Raw genomic sequence first — 20,755 nt, 5'->3', positions numbered from 1 at the left:
GGGTGGGACGCAGGCTGATACCTGGTTCTTGTAAAAGATGGCATCTGTTCATATATTTGAAGACTGTAGAAGTGATATTTTCATAAAGCCTGTCTCTGATATGACACCGTGTGAATCACCCATTTTTAGCATCATAACAAAAAACACAGTCAGACTCAGGAAGTACCTCAGTTTGTTCTCATGGCTGATCTGATCCATTAGCCCCACTGGATCAGGTGCTGAGGGCCATCATAAGGCTGGTTATGAAGGAGACCCAAAGGCCACATTCATTTTCCTTACTCGGATTTATCTGGAATGTCTGGGAATTGAACTGGTGATGCTTCTTCACATAACATCAGCTTTTGCTTTGTGGATGTAGATGAAACAGTGAAATGCTGCACAAAGAAAGACATGACCCTGTGATATGTGCTGTGTCAGCAGCATAAAGCCTGGGACAGCAGAAAGGAGTGACCATGTGTCCTTTTTGGTCAAACAGCAGAAACACCACTGTTTTCTGAGTCTCACCATGCTGGCTGGGAGACCTGCGAGAAGATTAAGATCAGATTTATTGTCATGTGGAGACAGGGAAATGCACAAAGTGACTCCTCCGCTTTTAACCCATCCAGGTTGGCACCTGTTGAACACACACATGCACGTGCACAGGGTCACACACTCATGGAGACAGATGCCATACACACTGGAGCGGTGGGCAGCCATTCACAGAGCATGGGGGTAAGGAGGTGAACTGCGAGATATTATCCTGATGTTCACTGAGTGCTGGGTGGCCTGTAACAACGTGTAGTCTCTCTGTGTTTTTCTCTCCATCCTCAGGTCAGTGATGACATCAAAAAGGTATTGTCTGAAACTACCTAAATCTTAACCACATTACCATGGCAACAGGAAGAAAAGGTAAATGTGATGCTGCATGTGTTGCTGTGTGTGTCCTACTTTTGACTTGTAGTTTCAGTTCCCATTTGACTAGAATCACCAGGAAACAGTGTGGCGTCTGCTTAAACTCTGTCCAGGACTAATTATTTAACTCTGTCCAGGACTAATTATTAAACTCTGTCCAGGACTAATTATTTAACTCTGTCCAGGACTAATTATTAAACTCTGTCCAGGACTAATTATTTAACTCTGTCCAGGACTAATTATTAAACTCTGTCCAGGACTAATTATTAAACTCTGTCCAGGACTAATTATTAAACTCTGTCCAGGACTAATTATTAAACTCTGTCCAGGACTAATTATTTAACTCTGTCCAGGACTAATTATTAAACTCTGTCCAGGACTAATTATTAAACTCTGTCCAGGACTAATTATTAAACTCTGTCCAGGACTAATTATTTAACTCTGTCCAGGACTAATTATTAAACTCTGTCCAGGACTAATTATTAAACTCTGTCCAGGACTAATTATTTAACTCTGTCCAGGACTAATTATTAAACTCTGTCCAGGACTAATTATTAAACTCCGTCCAGGACTAATTATTAAACTCCGTCCAGGACTAATTATTAAAATAGTCATGATTTTTTTTTTAAATTTTTTTTTTTTAAATTTTTTTTTTTGTTCCACTATTTATTGACAAGTAATGGCTTACAATCTGTACAGCAAACATCCTCTATCCTTAGATGGCTGACTTGATAATGAAAAACTCATATTAATGAGCAAAATGGAAGTAAAGTGCATTTTGACTGGTTGGTAGAGGGACATAACCATTACAGTTGCTTTATAGCAACTTTAGTCATCTGGAAATGGTTTTGTTTTAGACATTTTGTTTCTTTATACTTTTCCTGCCTTCCATGGCTGTGTGAGGATTTAAAGCAATACTCTCTGTCCCCAGGCTCCACCTCCAAAGGCTGTGGAGTGCGTTTCCCTGACGATGATGAGCCTCCCGGCTCTCCGAAACGGCGAGATGACCAGTCAAACCTCTCTACGCTCATTGCTATCCTGGAGAAGGATGGCAGCTACTTGGTCAAGGTGTGTCTGTGTGTGTGGGTATATAGGTACACATACAAACATACACTGGTTTGCACATGATTTTATTGGGTTTTTAAAGCAAAACAGGAGAAGCATCGGTATTGTAATGAACTTTTCTAATGTCGCCCAGGGGTATAAAAATACTGTGAAAGATGGTCAATGTTCCAGTGAGATAAGCATCACACTGATGGAATCTTCTGAGCTGAAGTAATGGTAGTTAAGTAGTAAGTAATAAGTTGTACTTCTGTTTTATGGGTTTCCATCAGGCTTAGAGGGATGTACAGTGGAGTCCAAATTTCTTCTTCACTGAAGAAGTCAAAGTTTGTCAAAGCAATGAGTTTGATGCTGCTGTCCCCCGGTTTCAAGCAGTACAAGTCACTGTGATGTAGAAAAATGCCTGAGATGAGGAGGAGGAATACATAGCAGATTTATTCATGTGCATGCACAATTAATTTGCATGTAATAATGCCCTGCCCCACAAAAAACTAAAAAGTAATTCACCTCATATGAAAATGTGACAGGCTTTGACAGGGCTTTAATCTTTATCTCGCCTCGCTGGAGACATGTCATGTGCCAGCCTGACAACACCTCCACCGTCATTCCTGTTCCCAAGAAGCCAAGGTCCACAGGACTTAATGACCTCTGTGGTGATGAGGTCCTTTGAGTGCCTTGTGCTTTCACACCTGAAAGAGATCACAGACCCCCTCCTGGACCCCTTACAGTTTTCCTACAGAGCCAACAGGTCTGTAGACGATGCAGTCAACATGGCCCTCCACTGCATCCTCCAGCACCTGGACTCCGCAGTTACCTACGCCAGGATCCTGTTTGTGGATTTCATTTAAGCCTTTAACACAATCATCCCGGCTCTGCTTCAGGAGAAGCTCTCCCAGCCGAGTGTGCCTGACTCCACCTGCAGGTGGATCACAGACTTCCTGTCTGACAGGAGGCAGCACATGAAGATGGGAAAACACGTCTCTGACTTACAGCTCATCAGCACTGGTTCCCCCCAGGGCTGTGTTCTTTCTCCTCTGCTCTTCTCCCTGAACACCAACAGCTGCACCTCCACTCACCAGTCCGTCAACCTCCTGAAGTTTGCGGACGACACCACTCTCATCGGATTCATCTCTGATGGCGGCGAAGTCCGCCTACAGGTGGGAGCCCAGCAGAGGCTGTACTTCCTGCGGCAGCTGAAGAAATTCAACCTGCCAAGGAAAGTAATGGTGCACTTCTACTCCTCCATCATTGAGTCCATCCTCACCTCTTCCATCACCATCTGGTACGCTGCTGCCACCACCCAGGGCAGACTGCAGCGTGTCATTCGGTCTGCAGAGAGGAGACTGGCTGCAATCTTCCATCCCTCCAGGACTCTGAGGCGGACAGGGAAGATTGTGGCCGACCCCTCCCACCACGGACACAAACTGTTCGAAGCACTCCCCTCTGGCAGGAGGCTGCGGTCCATCAGGACCAAAACCTCACGCCACAAGAACAGTTCCTTCCCATCCGCTACCAGCCTCATCAACAAGGCCCGGAGCCCCCCCTGACACTGCCTCTCTCCCTATCCCCTTCCAGACCTACAAGCTACATTAGCTTAGCATCTTCAGACCTTCTGCGTTACATTAACGCACACTCTCTATTGTATATATGTATAGATTCTGTATATATAGCTATATTGTCTGCACCAACTACACCAAGTCAAATTGCTTGTTAGTGCAAACCTACTTGGCAATAAACCTGATTCTGATTCTGATTGTGATCTCTTCTGTCCTAACTCCATACATCTTTCTGTCAACCCCTCATCCTCCCAAAAAACACTTTCTCCATCCCCTTTGCTCTTTCTCTTTGCCTGTCCTCTGTCACTTTTCTCTCAAGGCTGGTTTCCTGAAGAGCCACCACTGTTATGAGGTTGTCTTTACTGTCCCAGATGTCCCCACTTTGGGTAAAGACCTCTCCTGCCTTCCTTCCTCCTCTCCATCCCGGAGATCCCAGAGCCTCCGTGTCCACCGAATAAACTCCACACTGGAGGGTATGTCCAGGCATCAGCAAAGGAAAAATACTTCATTTCTAGATCAGCCCTTGAAATGTAATGGAACAGACTAGAGCCCTGCATTGGGACTGGGACCCTCCCTTGGGACCCAACGCTAATCTCGTGGGAGCGGGTGATTTGAAGATTTCCAAGATTGTTGGTAGGATGGAGAGTGCAACTGAGGTTGATGAAATTAAGTCTGGAGAGTATGAAACTAAAGAAAAGAAGGGAAAATCAGATATATGGAAGAGCTTTAAAATGGTTGCTCATTGTTTTTTATAGCTGTGCAGATATTTTGGACCTTATATTTTTGGCCTCATTCAAAGCTGAGAGATTTTTGTTGAGTATGTTTTGGCTCATGTTCTACTGATATAAACATTCAGTGCATTTAAACTTATTTCATCGTACAGCATATCAATCTGCGGGTGCAGGCAGGGTTGAGCGCAGAAATTGTGGGAGTGGACGGTAATGGTCAGAAATTCAGTGGATAAAAAATAGTCCCATGCAGGGCTCCAGAACAGACAGCTCAGTCCAACCCTAACCCTAACCCTAACCCTATGTCTGAAGGCACACATGCTGGCAGAGGAAAGTCTGGTTTTAGACGGTAGGAATAGTGACATCACTGCATGGGTTGAAGCTCTTTAATAACTTACACATACCAACAAACAGAGAGCAAAATATGAGCTGAGCTCTGGGCCTTCACACTTGCCTTCATCTGTCATTTTTGAGCTCACCCATTCTGAGGTTGTGGTCAGATGAGTGGACGGATCTGTTTAGATCAGGACTGAGACAAAATTTGTAAAACCAAGCAAAGACATCAGATCTGTGAAGTATAATTGGAGCAAGTCACGTCCAACAGCTATTAATCAGGCAAATGTTTCCATGCATCCCTTTTTTCCCCTTTATGACATCGAACTAAACAGCTGAATGCTCTCCCCACTTCTTAGGAGGAGCAAAGGTAACGTGTGAGTACAGGACTCACCAGGAGGGGGTGATACAAGAGGAGATCACTCTGGTGACCAGAGGGAGGAGAGACAACAGTCTGAAGATCAGATTTCAGGCAAGAGTCATTGGTAGGTGTGCACGTTAATATAACACATCCATGGTGTGCACAGACACTGAAGCTGTGTTTAGAATCTATATGAGAATTCACATTTAGTTTAATTTAATCATCCATCCATTTTCTATACCCGCTGAATCTGTCGGTCGGGTCGCAGGGGGCTGGAGCCTATCCCAGCGGTCATTGGGCGAGAGGCGGGGTACACCCTGGACAGGCCGCCAGTTCAATTTAATCATGAGACAGGAAATTGTATGAGTATGGTTTTCGAGTATGGTTTGTATTTTGAAAACAAACCGGCTTGATATTGATGAGCCTTGTCAGAGTTTAAGGGCGCTTTCACTCCAGGATAGTCCGGGGGACTCGGTTTGATTGGGCGGTGGCTTACTTTCACACTACTACAAATCACTTTCTGCTGGAAGTGCCCAGGTCAGAATACAAACCCTGGGGTGACCGAGCCTTCTCCGTCGCTGCCCCCAGGCTCTGGAATAAGCCCCCCGTCCAGCTGCGTCTTATTTCTGACCTGGGCCTCTTCAAATCTAAAAACCTACTTATTTAGGATTGCTTTTAATACCCAGTAGTATAATGACACTTTTATCTTATTTTATCTTATCCGATTTTGTTGTATTTTATTGCTTTCACTGTTCTTTTATTGTTTTTATTTGTTTTTACTTATTCTTCTCTTTATTTATTACCTGCTGTAAAGCACTTTGGTACACCGTAAGGATTGTCTGTAAAGGGCTGTAGAAATAAAGTACATTTACATTTATTTTCAATGTCTGAAAGCAGACCAAACCGCCAGGGCAATGTGCCACAGTTACAACAGCTGTTCCTATGGGGCGGTGTTGCCTGAAAGGAGCACTGATCAGGAAGGAAAAAAGAAAACCTAGCTTATTGATTGGCCAGGACCAAAAATGGACATCCTTCTCCGTCTTGTTTACAACAAAAACAAATAATGGAGCAACACCAAATTTACGCAGTCTTGGGGTTTCTGTTATTATTGCCCAGTATGAGGCAGCGAGTGAGCCAGCATGTTGCTCTGTGCATGAGACCAATGCAGCAGTACCCAAAAAGACTCCGAGAGAGACGATGGAGTGCTGCTGTGGTTAGTTACACAGACGCCGAGCGAGGTACGTCAGTTCCTCTCTTTGGTTTGTCCGTTTGCATTTCCCACTGGAAGTGAACCACACCAGGGCAAGCAAACCGAGACCCACGTTTTCAGGGGGACCAGAGTTGGGATGAGGAAAGCGCCCTCAGTTAAATGTGACTGCAATTGCACTGTTTTATTTAAAATTCAACTTACAATATTTAACTAAGCCAGAAGTAGTATGGAGCTACTACTCTTTTCTTGCAGGCCTTTTCCATTGTTGGAAACATTAAGCTGCTTCCGTTTCAGAGCACTTTACATGGTGGTACTAAATCAATTTCTCTTGTAGTCTCTGGCTATCATGTCGGCACCACTGCTTTGTTCTGAACCCTTAGTACCGTATTTTCCGGACTATAAGTCATGCTTTTGTTCATAGTTTGGCTGGTCCTGCGACTTGTGTATCAAAATACATCTAATTTAACACGTTTTGTTAAATGTTAATTAAAAACGACTGACACGACCCAAGGAGTAAACATTATCTGCTGCTCCTGTACCACTGAAACATTAACTTAAAGACAACTGAGAAAGAAAATCCTATTCTGCAGATTACAAACTGCAGGCAATAAAATATGCAGCCGAAAACGGTAATGGAGCAGAAGAAAGAAAGTTTTGGAGTGAGTGAGAAACTTGTGAGGGACTGGAGAAAAGCAGAGGTTACTCTGCCTGCAGTGAAGAAAAGAAAGGAAGCTAATCCAAGGCTGAAAGCAAGATGGCTGAAAGCAAGATGGCTGAAATCAACCGTGCAGTTCCGTCTCCACGCCTCTCCCTGATACTTGCCAAGGAGATGAATAGAAATGACTTTGCAGGCGGCCTTGTTGGTGTTAGCGCTTCATGCAACGCAGCCTCTCTATCAGAGCACAGACAGCGGTGTGCCAGAAGCTGCCGCAGACTTCCAGGCCGAGGTCGACAGTTTCTGTGAGTTCATTGAAAAGAAGGTACCTGAACATGGACGAGGTCCCCCTCTCGTTTGACGTCCCTGTGGGCCGAAGTGGCGCGGAGAAAATTTGTGAAGTAAATTTCTAAATAAATGCGACTTATTTTCCGGAAAATACGGTAACTAGCTAATATGATATTTATTATTTTAGCCCTTCAAGCCAGCCATGGCTCTGGTTTAGATGATTTTACCCCCACCCCTCCATGTATTGAAGTGAACAGACTGAACTCCACAGTGTGCTCATCAGTGTGTGAATGTGTTTATGTTTGAGACAAATTCAATCAAGTAAAACAAAACTGCATATATTAAATAAGTGCTTTATCAATGAAAAAAGAACATTTTATTGCATTGGCTAACATTAGTTTCACTGTTGTGAAAATTATACTGTGAGTGTATTGCACCAAGAACAAAGTGCTGAAAGCATTGTATTATTGAGCAGTATTAACATTTAAGTGGTGCCTCTCTGTTTCGCTGCCAGACCCACATCACGGGACGCCCATGCTGCTGGAGGGGGTGAGGTGCCTGGGTGCTCAGAAAGACGCTCACACAAAGCACAGCACTGCCCGGAAGAGGATATGATGAAAAGATAGACACATCCAGCATCCATATACACTGCTCCAAAAAATAAAGGAACACCTAAACAACACAATGGAACTCCAGGTCAATCCCACTTCTGTGAAACCAGCCTGCACAGTCAGGAGGCAGCACTGACTGTGGATCAGTTCCACCTGCTGCTGTGCAAAGGGAACAGACAACAGGTGGAACTGAGAGGCAGTTATACAAAGGAGTGGTTCTGCAGGTGGGGATCACAGAGCATTTCTCTGGTCTCATCCTTTCTGCCTGATGTTTTTGGTCACTTTTGCATTCTGTCAGTGCTCTCACCCCCAGAGGCAGCATGAGGCGGTGTCTCCAACCCACAGAAGCTGCTCAGGTAGAGCAGCTCATCCAGGATGGCACATCAATGTGAGCTGTGGCAGGAAGGTTTGCTGTGTCTCTGAGCACAGTGTGCAGAGCATGGAGGAGATACCAGGAGACGGGCCGGTACACCAGGAGACGGGCCGGTACACCAGGAGACGGGCCGGTACACCAGGAGACGGGCCGGTACACCAGGAGACGGGCCGGTACCCCAGGAGACAGGCCGGTACCCCAGGACACAGGCCGGTACACCAGGAGACGGGCCGGTACACCAGGAGACAGGCCGGCACACCAGGAGACAGGCCGGCACACCAGGAGACAGGCCGGCACACCAGGAGACAGGCCGGTACCCCAGGGCACAGGCCGGTATCCCAGGACACAGGCCGGTACCCCAGGAGACAGGCCGGTACACCAGGAGACAGGTCGGTACCGCAGGAGACAGGCCGGTACCCCAGGAGACAGGCCGGTACCCCAGGAGACAGGCCGGTACACCAGGAGACAGGCCGGTACACCAGGAGACAGGCCGGCACCCCAGGAGACAGGCCGGCACACCAGGAGACAGGCCGGTACCCCAGGACACAGGCCGGTACCCCAGGAGACAGGCCGGTACCCCAGGAGACAGGCCGGTACCCCAGGAGACAGGCCGGTACCCCAGGACACAGGCCGGTACACCAGGAGACAGGCCGGTACACCAGGAGACAGGCCGGCACCCCAGGAGACAGGCCGGCACACCAGGAGACAGGCCGGTACCCCAGGAGACAGGCCGGTACCCCAGGACACAGGCCGGTACCCCAGGAGACAGGCCGGTACCCCAGGAGACAGGCCGGTACACCAGGACACAGACCGGTACCCCAGGAGACAGGCCGGTACACCAGGAGACAGGCCGGTACACCAGGAGACAGGCCGGCACACCAGGACACAGGCCGGTACCCCAGGACACAGGCCGGTACCCCAGGAGACAGGCCGGTACCCCAGGAGACAGGCCGGTACCCCAGGAGACAGGCCGGTACCCCAGGAGACAGGCCGGTACCCCAGGAGACGTGGAGGGGGCCGTAGGAGGGCAACAACCCAGCAGCAGGACTGCTACCTCCTCCTTTGTGGAAGGAGGAACAGGAGGAGCGCTGCCTGCAGAATGACCTCCAGCTGCCATTAACATGCATGTTTCTGCTCAAACTGTCAGAAACAGACTCCTTGAGGGGGGTATGAGGGCCCGATGTCCACAGGTGGGGCTTCTGCTCACAGCCCAACACCATGCAGGGTGATTGGCATTTTCCAGAGAACACCATGACTGGCAGATTCTCCATCAGCGCCCTGTGCTCTTCAGGGATGAGAGCAGGTTCACACTGAGCACATGTGACAGAGTCTGGAGACCCCGTGGAGAAGGTCCTGCTGCCTGCAGCATCCTCCAGCAGGACCGGTGTGGCGGTGGGTCAGTAATGGTGTGGGGGGGCCGCACAGCCCTCCATGTGCCAGCCAGAGGTACCCTGACTGCCATTAGGTACCGGGGTGAGACCCTCAGACCCAGTGTGAGACCACATGCTGGTGCAGTGGGTCCTGGGGTCCTTCTGATGCATGACAACACTCGGCCTCATGTGGCTGAAGTGTGTCAGCAGCTCCTGCATGATGAAGGCATTGATGCTGTGGACCAGCCCACCCGCTCCCCAGACCTGAATCCTGCCCGTTCCCCAGACCTGAATCCTGCCCGTTCCCCAGACCTGAATCCAGCCTGTTCCCCAGACCTGAATCCTGCCCGTTCCCCAGACCTGAATCCAGCCTGTTCCCCAGACCTGAATCCTGCCCGTTCCCCAGACCTGAATCCAGTCCAGCACATCTGGGACATCGTGTCTGGTTCTATCCACCAACGCTACGTTGCACCAGGAGCTGACTGATGCTTTCAGCCAGGTGGAGGAGATCACTCAGGAGAAGATCCACCGCCTCATCAGGAGCCCAGGCAGGTGGAGGGAGGTCATACAGGCAGGTGGAGGCCAGACAAGCAGGTGGAGGCCATACAGGCAGGTGGAGGCCAGACAAGCAGGTGGAGGCCATACAGGCAGGTGGAGGCCACACAAGCAGGTTGAGGCCATACAGGCAGGTGGAGGCCACACAGACAGGTGGAGGCCATACAGGCAAGTGGAGGTCATAGAGGGCAGGTGGAGGCCATACAGGCAGGTGGAGGGAGGTCATACAGGCAGGTGGAGGCCACACAAGTAGGTGGAGGCCACACAAGCAGGTGGAGGCCATACAGGCAGGTGGAGGCCACACAGGCAGGTGGAGGCCACACAGGCAGGTGGAGGCCATACAGGACAGGTGGAGGTCATACAGGCAGGTGGAGGCCATACAGGCAGGTGGAGGTCATAGAGGGAAGGTGGAGGTCATACAGGCAAGTAGAGGCCACACAAGCAGGTGGAGGCCACACAGGCAGGTGGAGGTCATACAGGCAGGTGGAGGGAGGTCATACAGGCAGGTGGAGGTCATACAGGCAGGTGGAGGCCACACAAGCAGGTGGAGGCCATACGGGCAGGTGGAGGTCATACAGGCGGGTGGAGGTCATACAGGCAGGTGGAGGTCACACAAGCAGGTGGAGGCCACACAGGCAGGTGGAGGCCACACAGGCAGGTGGAGCTCATACAGCCAGGTGGAGGCCACACAGGCAGGTGGAGGTCATACAGGCAGGTGGAGGCCACACAAGCAGGTGGAGGCCACACAGGCAGGTGGAGGCCACACAGGCAGGTGGAGGTCATAGAGGGCAGGTGGAGGCCACACATGCAGGTGGAGGTCATACAGGCAGGTGGAGGCCATGCAAGCAGGTGGAGGTCATACAAGCAGTTGGAGGTCATACAGGCAGGTGGAGGCCACACAAGCAGGTGGAGGCCACACAGGCAGGTGGAGGCCACACAGGCAGGTGGAGGCCACACAGGCAGGTGGAGGTCATACAAGCAGGTGGAGGTCGTACAGGCAGGTGGAGGTCATACAGGCAGGTCGTACAGGCAGGTGGAGGTCATACAGGCAGGTGGAGGCCACACAGGCAGGTGGAGGTCACACAGGCAGGTGGAGGTCATACAGGCAGGTGGAGGCCACAAAGGCAGGTGGAGGCCACACAGGCAGGTGGAGCCCACACAGGCAGGTGGAGGTCATAGAGGCAGGTGGAGGTCATACAAGCAGGTGGAGGCCACACAGGCAGGTGGAGGTCATACAAGCAGGTGGAGGCCACACAGGCAGGTGGAGGTCGTACAGGCAGGTGGAGGTCATACAGGCAGGTGGAGGTCACACAGGCAGGTGGAGCTCATACAGGCAGGTGGAGGTCACACAGGCAGGTGGAGGTCATACAAGCAGGTGGAGGCCACACAGGCAGGTGGTCATAGAGGGCAGGTGGAGGCCACACAGGCAGGTGGAGGTCATACAGGCAGGTGGAGGCCATGCAAGCAGGTGGAGGTCATACAGGCAGGTGGAGGTCATACAGGCAGGTGGAGGCCACACAAGCAGTTGGAGGCCACACAGGCAGGTGGAGGTCATACAGGCAGGTGGAGGCCACACAGGCAGGTGGAGGCCACACAAGCAGGTGGAGGTCATACAGGCAGGTGGAGGCCACACAGACAGGTGGAGGCCACACAAGCAGGTGGAGGTCATACAGGCAGGTGGAGGTCACACAGGCAGGTGGAGGTCATACAAGCAGGTGGAGGTCACACAAGCAGGTGGAGGCCACACAGGCAGGTGGAGGCCACACAGGCAGGTGGAGGTCATACAGGCAGGTGGATGTCACACAGGCAGGTGGAGCTCATACAGGCAGGTGGAGGCTACACAGGCAGGTGGAGGTCATACAAGCAGGTGGAGGCCACACAGGCAGGTGGAGCTCATACAGGCAGGTGGAGGCTACACAGGCAGGTGGAGGTCATACAGGCAGGTGGAGGTCACACAGGCAGGTGGAGCTCATACAGGCAGGTGGAGGCCACACAAGCAGGTGGAGGTCACACAGGCAGGTGGAGGTCATACAAGCAGGTGGAGGTCACACAGGCAGGTGGAGGTCATAGAGGGCAGGTGGAGGCCACACAGGCAGGTGGAGGTCATACAGGCAGGTGGAGGCCATGCAAGCAGGTGGAGGTCATACAGGCAGGTGGAGGTCATACAGGCAGGTGGAGGCCACACAAGCAGGTGGAGGCCACACAGGCAAGTGGATGTCATACAGGCAGGTGGAGGTCATACAGGCAGGTGGAGGTCATAGAGGGCAGGTGGAGGTCACACAGGCAGGTGGAGGCCACACAAGCAGGTGGAGGTCATACAGGCAGGTGGAGGTCACACAGACAGGTGGAGGCCACACAAGCAGGTGGAGGTCATACAGGCAGGTGGAGGTCACACAGACAGGTGGAGGCCACACAAGCAGGTGGAGGTCATACAGGCAGGTGGAGGTCACACAGGCAGGTGGAGGCCACACAAGCAGGTGGAGGCCACACAGGCAGGTGGAGGTCATACAGGCAGGTGGAGGCCACACAAGCAGGTGGAGGCCACACAGGCAGGTGGAGGTCATACAGGCAGGTGGAGGCCACACAAGCAGGAGGAGGCCATACAGGCAGGTGGAGGTCACACAGGCAGGTGGATGTCACACAGGCAGGTGGAGGTCATAGTGGGCAGGTGGAGGCCACACAGGCAGGTGGAGGTCATAGAGGGCAGGTGGCCACACAGGCAGGTGGAGGCCACACAAGCAGGTGGAGGTCATACAGGCAGGTGGAGGCCATACAGACAGGTGGAGGTCATAGAGGGCAGGTGGAGGCCACACAGGCAGGTGGAGGCCACACAAGCAGGTGGAGGTCATACAAGCAGGTGGAGGCCACACAGGCAGGTGGAGGTCACACAGGCAGGTGGAGGTTATAGAGGGCAGTTGGAGGCCACACAGGCAGGTGGAGGTCATACAGACAGGTGGAGGCCATACAGACAGGTGGAGGCCACACAGGCAGGTGGAGGCCACACAAGCAGGTGGAGGTCATACAGGCAGGTGGAGGCCATACAGACAGGTGGAGGTCATAGAGGGCAGGTGGAGGCCACACAGGCAGGTGGAGGCCACACAAGCAGGTGGAGGTCATACAAGCAGGTGGAGGCCACACAGGCAGGTGGAGGTCATACAGGCAGGTGGAGGTCATACAGGCAGGTGGAGGCCACACAAGCAGGTGGAGGTCATACAAGCAGGTGGAGGCCACACAGGCAGGTGGAGGCCACACAAGCAGGTGGAGGTCATACAAGCAGGTGGAGGCCACACAGGCAGGTGGAGGTCATACAGGCAGGTGGAGGTCATACAGACAGGTGGAGGCCATACAGACAGGTGGTCATAGAGGGCAGGTGGAGGCCACACAAGCAGGTGGAGGTCATACAGGCAGGTGGAGGCCATACAGACAGGTGGAGGCCATACAGACAGGTGGAGGTCATAGAGGGCAGGTGGAGGCCACACAAGCAGGTGGAGGTCATACAGGCAGTTGGAGGCCACACAAGCAGGTGGAGGTCATACAGGCAGGTGGAGGTCATACAGGCAGGTGGAGGCCACACAGGCAGGTGGAGGCCACACAGGCAGGTGGAGGCCACACAGGCAGGTGGAGGCCACACACACTACTGAGCCTCATTTTGACTTTATTTTGAGTAGGAGTCAGAGCTCTATGGGATATAAGTTTGATTCACATGGATCATTTTTACGTTATTTTGTTCTCAACGCCTTCCACTATGTGATGAGTAACAATTTTCATCTGGAATATTTTATTCATTGAGGCCTAGGAAGTGTTATTTTAGTGTTCCCTTTATTTTTTGGAGCAGTGTGTATACATCTGCAGGAGTATAATTCAGCGCCTGGCTCTGGGTTCACAGCGCTCTGCAGAAACACCTCCATGTGTCCACCAGATTCTAAACTTCTTCACGTGGAAATATTGGATCTGGGATGTTGTGTTCTGCATGTGAGGTGCTGTATTGTAAAGGTATGAGTTTCCATAAGTGATGCTGAGACATGGGTCTAAAAAGATATTTGCTTGTTGAAAGGCTCCTCAGCACATAAGTTAAAATACCACCAGCTTATAGTTTGGCTCTTCTCCAATTTAGAAAGCTATGAAGGTTCTGCTGTTGGAGGGGCCAAGTAAACCAGCATGGACACCAGCCAGCTTACACACCAACACACACACACACACACACACACACACACACACACACACACACACACACACCAAGCCACTGCCAAGAAAAATCCAAGTCATCCGCAGCATCACACCCATGGTAGTCCACACAACAATCTTAGTTATCCCTGAGAGCTGTAGAACATTCCTGTGAATATAGTTCAGGGATGTGTTTACAACCCAGAGAGCAGCAGGTCTGTATGAATGCTAATGCTGCGGTCATTTTAGGGATCAATGTCAGTTTCCTGTATATCTTTAGGGGCTTTAAGAACAGAGCCAGCTGGCCTGAAACAGAATAATGGGAAATAATATTTGAATGAGAGAGTGGAGTCGAGGAGGAACAATGAGCTGATCTGACAGAGAAATCGAAGGAGCTATGCACCCCAGTTCACCCTGTTCGTCCTCATCTTTTCTACTATTAATCAGATCATTATTTACTAAATGAACAACTTGTTGTTTTGAAGACTGAGAACATTTTACTTGGGAATAAAAGCAACAGTGTTTTTGATTGTAAAAAGTACTTTTTAAGGCACCAGAAGGCTTTAAAAGTAAGGGGGTGAATACAATGCGCAAAGTACTGGAGATTTTTTATTAGAAAAAAATATATTGTTTTAATTTCACTGGGGTGTATGGGTCCATCATAGAAAATCCTATTTTATCCGTTCACATTACAGATTACAATGCAACAAATATATGAACAATGTCCAGGGGGTGAATACTTTTTCAAGATATTATAGATTATAGATATTATAGATATTATCCACCTCTTAGAGCAGTGCATGACCAACAAAAACACATCCCAGCATTGCATTTATTATGAAGTGGAGGTGCTCAGGTGGATGTGGAATGACACACCTTCACTGCTTTCGTTTCTTACAAATGGCGCTAAATGTTTTGACGGTTGCACCTTACTCGTGCACTACTGTATCCCCTAATGATGATTCTACTTCAGCATTGACTTTTAAGATGGGCCTGCGTGCACAACTAACCCACCTTTCTGTCGTCAAACTTCACCGGAACATCTCAGCAAATCTATAGAAAGAAGAGGGGATTATGAGCTTTTTCATGTTTTAGATTGTTTTTATTTATTATTTTTCTATTTTTAACGTTGACTTGCAAAGAAAACTACATAATGTGGGACAAACATTTTAGTATTAAAGTGCATGTTGCTTTTGAATTTAACTTAAAAAGCAGAGTGTTGTCCAGAGCTGTCTTAAAAAAAAAAGCAACACGTCCTTTTTCTTGTCACTGCTCTCAAAAAATTTGATGTATTTGTTTTGTTTTCAAACCTCATAGGACATGTACACAAGCTGCGTTGTGCGATTTGGAAAATGTGAATTCTGCCTGAAGCATCACTTCACCAAATCCATCTTTACGTGCACGTTCTCCAGTTGTTGGTTTTAATAACATATTCAGACAACCAATCCTTTTGATCCCGGTTTAAATAGTACCTGCAGATCAGTGTTATTTATTTGACATGTTTGAGAAAGTCATCAATAACATGAGCATTTTTTAAACATTTACTGAAATTGTCAACTAACTGAATGTTACTTGGTTGATAAAGTAAACTCAGAGGCTCGATTTGCTCATTTTTCAGAATCACAGAACATTCTTGAGCATTTTGTATAACTGTCCACCAGTCTCTGACATGGGCTTGGTGAAATTTCTGAGCACTCGGCCATCAATCTGAGATTTTGAAAATGCTACCACAACATTTCAAAGATATTGAAATCTGTTTGACCAAACCATTCTGTCAGCCCCTGTTTCTTTCTTTTGAGCGATGCCTTGGTGGACGTGTTAGTCTGCGTCAGACCAGTATAGAGTGGAAATATCCACTTCCAGTTCAACATTTGGACAAATGGCCTCCCATCATCTTCAACAACTCTCATGGTGTAGAATTTATGGTTGAATCAGTGAATATTGGCTGCCTAGACCCTGACACATTGAAACAACCTTAAACCACAACAATTTTCCATAAAAGTAGCCAAATGGTCGATAACAAATGTAGGCTGGAAGTGTTGGAGTAAGGCTCTGACGCCTGCTGTCCACCAAAGTCATGTTTTTGACTACTGACGTAGAATCTGAATTTCTACCCAAACTATTTGTTTAAATATGTTGATTGTTGATTTTTGAAGCCTGAGCTATATCGTAGTGTTGTGTTGTTTGGCTGTGACTGCATGTCTCAAGTATCAAACTAGTAATAAATAAAGCATCATTTGAATGCTACTATTTGCTTTTGGTGATTTACTTTAATTTGCTATGTTTTGACAAAATAAAACTTATTTAAAGGACAATAAAGTACAGCTTACTGAAAAATAGATTACCAATACATCTGCTGTCATCGACATTAAACTATAATGACTTAATAATTTCCTCATAAACTTTAAGAATCAAAGGCTAAAACTTAATATCGTTTCTGTTTTCATTACTTACAACTTCAACTAGAGCTACCTAAACCTAAGCAAAGGAGCAGCACTTACACGCCTGCTGCACACACACGCCTGCTGCACACACACGCCTGCTGCACACACACACCTGCTGCACACACACACCTGCTGCACAAACACACCTGCTGCACACACACACCTGCTGCACACACACACCTGCTGCACACACACACCTGCTGCACACACACCTGCTGCTGCACACACACACCTGCTGCACACACACACCTGCTGCTGCACACACACACCTGCTGCACACACACACCTGCTGCACACACACCTGCTGCTGCACACACACACCTGCTGCACACACACGCCTGCTGCACACACACACCTGTTGCACACACACACCTGCTGCACAAACACACCTGCTGCACACACACACCTGCTGCTGCACAAACACGCCTGCTGCACACACACGCCTGCTGCACACACACACCTGCTGCACAAACACACCTGCTGCACAAACACACCTGCTGCACACACACACCTGCTGCACAGACACACCTGCTGCTGCACACACACACCTGTTGCACACACACACCTGCTGCACACACACACCTGCTGCACACACACACCTGCTGCACAAACACACCTGCTGCACAAACACACCTGCTGCACATACACACCTGCTGCACAAACACACCTGCTGCACACACACACCTGCTGCACACACACACCTGCTGCACAGACACACCTGCTGCACAGACACACCTGCTGCTGCACACACACACCTGCTGCACAAACACACCTGCTGCACACACACACCTGCTGCACACACACACACCTGCTGCACAGACACACCTGCTGCACACACACACCTGCTGCACACACACCTGCTGCTGCACACACACACCTGCTGCTGCACAAACACACCTGCTGCTGCACACACACACCTGTTGCACACACACTCCTGCTGCACACACACACCTGCTGCACACACACACCTGCTGCACACACACACCTGCTGCACAAACACACCTGCTGCACATACACACCTGCTGCACACACACACCTGCTGCACACACACACCTGCTGCACAAACACACCTGCTGCACACACACACCTGCTGCACACACACACCTGCTGCTGCACACACACACCTGCTGCACACACACCTGCTGCTGCACACACACACCTGCTGCTGCACAAACACACCTGCTGCTGCACACACACACCTGTTGCACACACACACCTGCTGCACACACACACCTGCTGCACATACACACCTGCTGCACATACACACCTGCTGCACACACACACCTGCTGCACAAACACACCTGCTGCACACACACACCTGCTGCACACACACACCTGCTGCACACACACACCTGCTGCACATACATACACACCTGCTGCACATACATACACACCTGCTGCACACACACCTGCTGCTGCACACACACCTGCTGCTGCACACACACACCTGCTGCACACACACACCTGCTGCACACACACACCTGCTGCACAAACACACCTGCTGCACACACACCTGCTGCTGCACACACACACCTGCTGCACACACACACCTGCTGCACACACACACCTGCTGCACATACACACCTGCTGCACACACACACCTGCTGCACACACACACCTGCTGCTGCACACACACACCTGTTGCACACACACACCTGCTGCACACACACACCTGCTGCACAAACACACCTGCTGCACATACACACCTGCTGCACAAACACACCTGCTGCACACACACACCTGCTGCACATACACACCTGCTGCACATACACACCTGCTACACACACACACCTGCTGCACATACATACACACCTGCTGCACATACATACACACCTGCTGCACACACACCTGCTGCTGCACACACACCTGCTGCTGCACACACACACCTGCTGCACACACACACACCTGCTGCACACACACACCTGCTGCACAAACACACCTGCTGCACACACACCTGCTGCACACACACCTGCTGCACATACACACCTGCTGCACAAACACACCTGCTGCACAAACACACCTGCTGCACACACACACCTGCTGCACAAACACACCTGCTGCACACACACACCTGCTGCACAAACACACCTGCTGCACAGACACACCTGCTGCACAGACACACAACAATATTGGTCAGTTTTATGAGATAGGATCCATTCATACTGTGCACACAAACATTGGAGGCTTAAAGGTGAACGTACAGGCTTGACGCTTTCATTTCCTCAAATACCCACTTAAATTCAATTTTGTCTTTATGTCTAAGGATATCTTCAACTTCAACCCCCCCCCCCCCGCCCCGCCCCCTTTCTTTCCTCTCAAACCCCAGCTGGTCGAGGCGGATGGCCAGAGGTTTCGTCCTGTTCAAAGGGAGTCGTTTCTCTCCACAGTCGCCTCAGGCACGCTCAGGCCGGGAGATTGGACTGAAGACAAGTTTCAGTGCAATCTGTTGGTTTCCTTAGCTAGGAAATTGTTTTTGAATTGGCTCTATATGAACGAATTGGATTATTTTATGAATAATTATGATTACAATTAATTGAATTCCAATTGACTTGAATTGGACTTTATTATCTAAGTGCCTTGAGATGACATTTGTTGTATTTGGCGCTATATAAATAAAAATGAATTGAATTGAATATAGAGCCAATTCAAAAACAATTTCCTAGCTAAGGAAACCAACAGATTGCACTGAAACTTTTTTCTTTTTCGGTCCAATCTCCCGTCCTGAGCGTGCCTGAGGCGACTGTGGAGAGAAACGACTCCCTTTGAACAGGAAGAAACCTCTGGCAGAACCAGAACCAGGAAGGGTGGCCATCCGCCTCGACCAGCTGGGGTTTGAGAGGACAGAAATGGGGGGGGGCACTGTAACACCATTCAAAGGATACCTGTTGGAACAGGGAAACACGAGTTAATGACCACAATAATGTCACATATACATAAAGAGAGTAAAGTGAGGAAAGGTGTGACAGATGAGGCCCCCCAGCAGTCTGGGCCTATAGCAGCTTAACTATGGGATGTTTCAGGATCACCTGAGCCATCCCTAACTATAAGCTTTATCAAAAAGGAAAGTTTTAAGCCTGGTCTTAAAAGTGGAAAGGGTGTCTGCTTCCCGGACATTTACTGGCAGCTTATTCCACAAGAGAGGGGCCTGATAACTGAAGGCTCTGCCTCCCATTCTACTTTTAGAAACTCTGGGAACCTCAAGTAAACCTGCAGTTTGGGAACGAAGTGCTCTGTTAGGAAAATATCTTACAATGAGATCTTTAAGATATGATGGAGCTCGGTCATTAAGAGCTTTTTATGTGAGGAGAAGAATCTTAAATTCTATTCTGAATTTAACAGGGAGCCCATGAAGAGAAGCTAAAACTGGAGAAATATGATCTCTGCTGTTAGTTCTCATCAGAACTCTGGCTGCAGCATTTTGGATCAGCTGGAGGCTTTTCAGAGAATATGTGGGACAGCCCATAAATAAAGAATTACAGCAGTCCAATCCTGAAGTAACAAATGCATGGAGCAGTTTTTCTGCAACACTCTGAGACAAGATGTTCCTGATTTTAACAATATTACGAAGGTGAAAGAAGGCAGTCCTAGAAACCTGTTTTATATGCGAGTCAAATGATAAATTCTGGTCAAAAATAACTCCAAGGTTCCTCACTGTAGAACTAGAAGCCAATGAAATACCATCTAGAGTAACTATATAGCTAGACAATTTCTCCCTGAAACGCTCAGGTCCAAAGATAACAACTTCAGTTTGTCTGAATTTAGAAGCAGACAGTTCTGAGTCATCCAGGTCTTTATGTCTTTAAGACATGCTTGTAGTCTGACCAACCTATTGGGTTCATCTGGTTTCATAGATAAGTACAGCTGAGTATCATCAGCATAGCAATGGAAATTTATTCCATGCTGTCTAATAATGTTACCTAATGGAAGCATGTATAAAGTGAAAAGAATCGGTCCAAGCACAGAACCCTGGGGAACTCCATGACTTACTCTGGTGTGTGAGGAAGATTCTTCATTTACAAGAACAAACTGAAATCTATCAGATAAATATGACTTAAACCAGCCTAATGCAGTTCCTTTAATCCCAATAACATGTTCAAGTCTCTGTAATAAGATACTGTGATCGACCGTATCAAATGCAGCACTGAGATCCAACA

The 20,755-nt window shown here is 49.1% G+C and overlaps 1 protein-coding gene across 13 annotated transcripts in view; it reads left to right on the top strand.

Annotated features, from left to right (window-relative positions):
* adisspa (adipose secreted signaling protein a) overlaps nucleotides 1-16,668 on the top strand; it is a 47,097-nt gene extending 30,429 nt beyond the window's left edge. For 2 of the 13 annotated variants that reach the window (XM_075464227.1, XM_075464230.1), the window contains 7 exons: nucleotides 606-711; nucleotides 811-888; nucleotides 1,823-1,959; nucleotides 3,829-3,982; nucleotides 4,930-5,055; nucleotides 7,599-10,785; nucleotides 11,557-11,639. In XM_075464227.1, coding sequence (XP_075320342.1) covers nucleotides 870-888; nucleotides 1,823-1,959; nucleotides 3,829-3,982; nucleotides 4,930-5,055; nucleotides 7,599-7,699 — 537 coding nt within the window. In that variant the 5' untranslated portion in view covers nucleotides 606-711; nucleotides 811-869 and the 3' untranslated portion in view covers nucleotides 7,700-10,785; nucleotides 11,557-11,639. Of the gene's footprint in view, nucleotides 1-605; nucleotides 712-810; nucleotides 889-1,822; nucleotides 1,960-3,828; nucleotides 3,983-4,929; nucleotides 5,056-7,598; nucleotides 12,701-12,722 lie in introns of those variants that run through there. The other 11 variants (XM_075464228.1, XM_075464229.1, XM_075464225.1 and 8 more) reach the window with 10 other exon arrangements.
* The last annotated feature ends 4,087 nt before the right edge of the window (nucleotides 16,669-20,755 follow it).

This window comes from Odontesthes bonariensis, chromosome 4, assembly GCF_027942865.1.
Source record: "Odontesthes bonariensis isolate fOdoBon6 chromosome 4, fOdoBon6.hap1, whole genome shotgun sequence".
In the NCBI taxonomy this organism is placed as follows: domain Eukaryota; kingdom Metazoa; phylum Chordata; class Actinopteri; order Atheriniformes; family Atherinopsidae; genus Odontesthes; species Odontesthes bonariensis.
The sequence above is the reverse complement of the archived record's forward strand: the minus strand, read 5'-3'. Positions and strand labels throughout refer to the sequence as shown.